This window comes from Tuber melanosporum (assembly GCF_000151645.1).
Source record: "Tuber melanosporum whole genome shotgun sequence assembly, scaffold_84, strain Mel28".
NCBI classification, from domain to species: domain Eukaryota; kingdom Fungi; phylum Ascomycota; class Pezizomycetes; order Pezizales; family Tuberaceae; genus Tuber; species Tuber melanosporum.
Genome location: NW_003299133.1, coordinates 240,150 through 246,149, shown reverse-complemented (window position 1 = coordinate 246,149; position 6,000 = coordinate 240,150). Strand labels below are relative to the sequence as shown.

Genomic DNA, 6,000 nt, shown 5'->3' with positions numbered 1-6,000 from the left:
CAAACCAAGTCCCAGATATCATAGAAGTTCCACGCATGATACCCTGACCCACCGCCACCGACCTCAACTCAGTATCAGCCACCATACGGTAGTCATTCATATATGTACTGAGCAGTCTAATCTGATGTGCGCAATCAGATCCATTCGAGTGACCGATCTGATCAGATATCCCGTGCTCACCTGTACCCCTGTAGCATTTTCCATCACAATAGGATTTTGCTTGTTCTCCCTCAGACTTTCAACATTCACAACGCGCTCGAGCGTAGATCGAGGGGATGCTAGTCTACGAGTACCCGCTGGTTCAGTTGCATGTGGACACCTTGGCGCCAAGGCTATGCAATCCCAATAGCATCTTGGCGCCAAGATGTCCGCACAGCAACTGAACCAGTGAGTACCGGTTTGGATACATAGACCATCTCACTCGTACTGGTACTAACGGCCTTCATCTCCTACTCCACAGTACCCCGTTAACTGGATTAGATTGGTTATTCTTATTCACCCGCAGCCACAGGGGTTGTTGCGCATGCCGGTGGAGATCTTGCATCTAAACGCCACAGCTCCCTCAGTCTAATTTATCGACCCTCTCTACTCTATCTCAGCCTTCCATAGCCAAATTCCTACATAGCACGGCGCGTTCCCTCCAAATTACATCACCCCCCGAGGCTCCTCACGACCATCCGGTCAAAAAAACCCCCCCCGAAAAGCCACTACACACGACCCCGTCCTGTTCGCATCGCCGGCCTAACGATAACCGCTACGAGAACTCCATGAATGCCTTTATTCAACCCATACCTCCGTGCCTTTTTCCGCTCCACCCTCCCCGCCCAATGCACTCCCGTTCAAGATCATGTATTACCTTCTTTCTCTTACCTTGTTTTCTAGAGCTGCTATTTGATTGCAATAGTTCCAAAGAACTAACTCTTGCGGGATTTTCCAATCGCGTGTTTGCTAGATACTATTGGTCCCCACCACCGACATCTTGACGAACACTCGTGATCGTGAGTCAGGATCGCTCTACTCAGATCTCGCTGGACTAGATGAATTCTTGGGAAGTCATGTTCTCCGGGTCCCCAGCGGCGGTTCCACATCCCCCATGGTAGGATCCAGAGAGAATAGGGGGAAAGCCAGACAATACACAACTTTCAACGGCAGAACGGTAGTTGTGAAGGACTCATGGATCTACTCTAACAAGGGTATGTCGGGCCTTTTGTAGACCTCCTGAGAGGTTCTATTGAATAAACGGCGGGGCGACAGGGGTGTGAGAAGCTTGGACACTGACCGGCTGATAGGTTTTCGGAGCCTAAATCAGGCTCAGTTATTGAATGATGCACTATTCTATCCTGACACTAGCGAGCCTCAACAGTGGCTAATCTACTATATATCGAAGCCACTTACCGGTTCTCTAGAACTTGTTCCCACAGTACCCGCTTTGCTGAAGAACCAAACAGACACCGAACCACCTGTCGCAAGAACCAGTGCACCAAGAAAGAAGGATATCAAATCATTCAATGAGCTACTAATGCTTTTTCCAATGATTGCCAGGCAAATGCAGCCAGGCCTGGAGAAGTTGTTTCAAGAATTTGAAACTTCCTTCCAGAAATTCAAGCCATTACCTCCTCCTCCGCCGTCCCCGCCGTCAGTGGCGTCAAGCCGCTCATCTAAAAATTCTGTTCATTCGTCTAGGAACGGGGATGTCTACAAGCAAGCTGCAGACGAAAGTGAGATACGGAGGTCGCTAGAGTCAGCCATCATGTCAGCAGTTGACCTCTTTCAACGAGTAGACCAATCGCAATTAAATTTGCTTGCGACATCAACAGATCTCACCGGCCCAGCTGTGGATCGATTAATCGAGCGATACATAGCTGAACAGTTACATGACTCAATACTTTTTCCTCGTGTATGCGCCACAAGGAGTATTGAAGATGGTGAATTGGAACAAAAAATTCTGGATATGGAGAGTGTGGATCTAATCCAAGTCGGCATCCCGCTTCTGGATCACCAAGCAAATAAAAGTCTTGTTGAAAGACTCAACCGGGGAATCAAGTCCTTCGAAAATATAGGGAATTCCAAATCTCCTCAAGCTATGGTCCAGCATTTACTAGAAACGGCGCAAACTCTAACCCGGATGGAAGCCAGCGATACCCAAAACCAAGAAGAAATCACATCTTCAAGTAACCCGGAAAAGTCAACTGCTGTAGCAATGAACGCAGATATGCTCGTTTCCCTGCTCCTTATTGTGGTCATTAGGGCAAAGGTACCAAATCTACATGCGTGTTTGAGCTACATGAGAAATTTTATGTTTTCCCAAGACGTGGAGCAGGGAGAAATCGGATATGTTTTGAGCACCCTCGAAGCAGTGCTATTTCACATAGCACAGGACCATGCTTTAAGTGCGGCCAGTAGGTCTAACGAAAACCTGTGGAGAAGCGTCCGCCAAGGCGATCTAGAGTCTGTCAAGAGGCTTTTGGAGCCGGGTATTCAGAGTGCGGAGGCCAGCAGAAGCGGCGCGGACAGCGCCGCCAACTCAGAAGAAGCGTCAAGCGAAAGCAACGACGAGGCAGGTGAACATGAAGAGGGGAGTGGCAATGAAAGAAGCAGAAGCCTAAGCCCTTATCCTACAGTAGAAGTACATAGACCGGCACCACTGCTCCCCAATCAACAGTTTGTGGAGAATTTCAGGAAGGAAACGAGTGATCGCGCAGCAGAAGTGATTGATGATGCAGCTTCAGACACCCCAGAACCTGTCGAGGACGAGGAACCACAAATACCCACTCTGAACAAAGATACCATAGACGATCTTGATGGAGAGTCACCTGATTCACCATTTGCCGGCCCGATAAAGGCGGAGTCGGAATCACTTTCAAACGGTGTCTCACCAGCGGCCGACACTCCAGAACCTTTGCACGATATGATAGCTAATAGTGAAGACGAGAGAATTCCACTACTCAATAAGATTAATCCGGATGCACCACCACTAGATACCCCTGATGAGGAAGCATACACAGATCCATTTGAGGCGGCAGCAACAGACAGTTCGTCTTCTAGGTCAATTGGAGTTTCTAGTGTACGATTGGCAGACCTCCGAGCTGATGGCCAGGAGGATGCAGACTCTCTCAACTATGTTCCATTACCGCCCGCATTGAAAGTTACACCAAATGTACGAAACGGGACAACCCGGTTTGAATTCGACGAAAGGACCAAGAACTCCGGAAAGGCGCGGGGCAGAAGCGTGGCTAGCCTGGCTACTACAGTTGACGATTCCCCAGTTTCCTCTCTAAGGCGGTTGTCAAGAACCCTGACCTCCCAAAGTCAGAATGCTGACTTGTTCTCTGCCGAGAAACTTTGCAAAACACGCAATGCTCAGGGGGAGTCAATACTAATGATGGCAGTCCAGGAGCGAAGCGCCCATGTCCTGAAATATTTGCTCAGCACCCCGCTGTTCGATACAGAATTTTTTGTTGAAGACACCAACAATGAAGGGACTACACTGCTATCTTCTGCCGTTCAAGCTGAGAGCACAGATATCTTGGCCTTGCTATTGCCACAGGTGCTTTCATTACCAGAGGAAACGCAAAGGAAATATTTTCAGAAGGCAGACAGCGCTGGCAGGACCATTGCACATTATTTATTCCAGTAGGTTCTGCTCCATTGCGAAAACCACTTAATACTGATTCTTGAAGTACTCCGGATCTGATAGGCCGGTTAGGTCGCTGGCTGCCCTGGAAACATCAAGACAAAAACGGTCAAACTCCTCTATTCGCACTTTGCAGATCTTATGATCACGCTCGGTATAAGGAAATGGTTCAGGTGGCCATCAAAAACGCCCAATACGCGCAACAGGATGGATGCAAATTACATCTTGACGAGCACGTAGATGCCAAAGGAAACACTCTGCTACATATTGCGGGTGATCCCGCCGTGTTGCGAACCCTTCTACGGTGCGACTCGGAAGTCAATGCGACGAATAGCAGGGGATTTACAGCCCTGATGGTAGCGAGCAAATATGGTAGAGTCGAGATGGTCAGAACCATGTTTGGAGATCCAAGAGTTGACCTCTTTGCGAAAGAGGTCAGGGGATTGACAGCAGTAGAGTTGGCCAAAGATGATGATGTGAGAAATCGGATTGATGGTAAGAGGTTTCACGAGTGAATCGTAAGGAGCACGTACCTAACCTCCTCTCTTTCAGACCTAGTCTTATTTCAAAATCCTCCGATGCCGGACGGGAGGGTCACGGCAGTTGTGAGATCCTTCTTTGTCGAAGATGCCACAATACGAGTTGTTGTCAAGAGCGGCGCTCCTTCAGGAGATTCGACATTTATGATTACCACGTGCCGACGATCTCTCGCGGACTTTCAGTTCTTGGCAGAGTGGCTTGCGTATGAGAACCCGGGATCGTGGTTGCCGACAATACCGGTTTTACGCAGCCCCTATCAAATACCTTCCAAGCCCTCGAGATCCGTTCTGCGTGACATCCAGCTCAGGTTAGACTGCTTTCTCAAGACACTGCTTGCCCATTCGACCTTTTCGACGCACGAGCTGTTATGGGAGTTCTTTCTGGTGCCTGAGATCCAGCAAGACTTGATGATCGAGCGAAGTAAGAAAAAGGCCGAGGCGAGAATGGAGAAGGTCCGTGAAGAGTACCAGCCGGTAGAGGATACAAGGGATGTAGAGGTTTTCGTCTCCCATGCAAAGGATTCTGTCCGGAGTATCAATTTTGCGTGCAGAAGTGTAACTCGAAGGGCTAACGCCGTACGAACTACGCTATTTGGTAGGGTTTCCCATCACGTTCAACAACTGATCAGCTAAACTAAACCAACCCAGACTTCTCCGACGCTTTCAAAATCTGCGGCAAGCACATTTCCAGTCTCAGCTTCCTCCACGACACCCCACATCTAGCCTCATTCCACAAATTCTCCGAAATCCTAATTCCCAACGAATCAAACCCCTACATCTCATTCCTCGAAGACTTCCGCAACCTCCAGTCCTCCCTGGACGGGGTGATGACAGCCTTAGACCGCCCCCGCCAAGTAATCAACCAAATGTCCCGTTTACAAAAGCAAGTAGACAAACACATCAACTCCCTCCGGCGCTCAGACCGCTGGCCACTAGGACTGCTAGACGACACGCGCGCAAAGATACACCAGGAGGCAGCGGACAACGTTGCCAAATCCAAGGAGCAGTATCTGACACTTTCTTCTGAACTGAGGTATACTCAGACCGTGGCTGCCGGAGAATTGTCGAGTTTTCACGAGTTGCACGCGAAGCAAGCGAGGAGAGCGGTTAGGGAGCTTGCCCAGAGACAGCTAATCACGGAAAGGGCAAAGTTGGAGGGGATGAGGAGAGCTATTAGGACAATTTCTGCAAGGGGGGGTGGGGCTGTGGCTAGTGCTCCTACCCCTCCACTGAGAGCTGCGCCGTCGTCTGGTGTGGATTGAGAGGGTTGATGGGGAGGGGGGGGGGCGATTATAGATTTGATTTGATTTTTTTCTTCCCATCTTGCCGGAATATAACGTTGAGACTTGCTCTCTTAATCTTGTTTGGTTGGCGGCATCAATGTGTACTTGTGACTGGGATTGGGAGTTTACAGTTTTTTTCACAGGTTTTTTAGTTTTCCTTGTATGATACGATATTATAAGGGCAGGCGTAGTTTGTGAAAAGGCTGAAAGCAAGAATAGAGAAGAAGAAAAACAAGGCAAAAAGAAAGAAAACTAGAACAGCAGCAAAGCGAAACCTTTCACACGCTATTTTATTTCTATTTTACTTTTAACAGGTTGGAGTATGATACAGTATGTTATCATCATAGCAACCTCTGTATATCTAACAACGCTCTGGCCCAGAACTTTTTGCCCCATGCGCCGAAAACGCAGCCATGATTGGCCACCAGTCCGCGGAATCAGGAATTACCACACCGCACCGTAGCGCCATAACGACGGGGATATCTCTATCCATCTTTATATAGCATTTCTTCCTTCCTTCCATCCTTCCCCCTTTTCCCATTCT

General features: G+C 48.8%; 1 protein-coding gene across 1 annotated transcript; it reads left to right on the top strand.

Moving 5' to 3' along the window:
• Window positions 1-771: 771 nt before the first annotated feature.
• On the top strand, window positions 772-5,435 carry GSTUM_00011411001 (uncharacterized protein; the record flags this gene model as incomplete). Its single annotated transcript, XM_002841904.1, has 7 exons — window positions 772-849; window positions 953-1,193; window positions 1,290-2,707; window positions 3,215-3,633; window positions 3,681-4,129; window positions 4,187-4,768; window positions 4,822-5,435. The coding sequence occupies 7 exons, from the start codon at window positions 772-774 to the stop codon at window positions 5,433-5,435; spliced, it is 3,801 nt and encodes a 1,266-aa protein (XP_002841950.1).
• Between the last annotated feature and the right edge of the window lie 565 nt (window positions 5,436-6,000).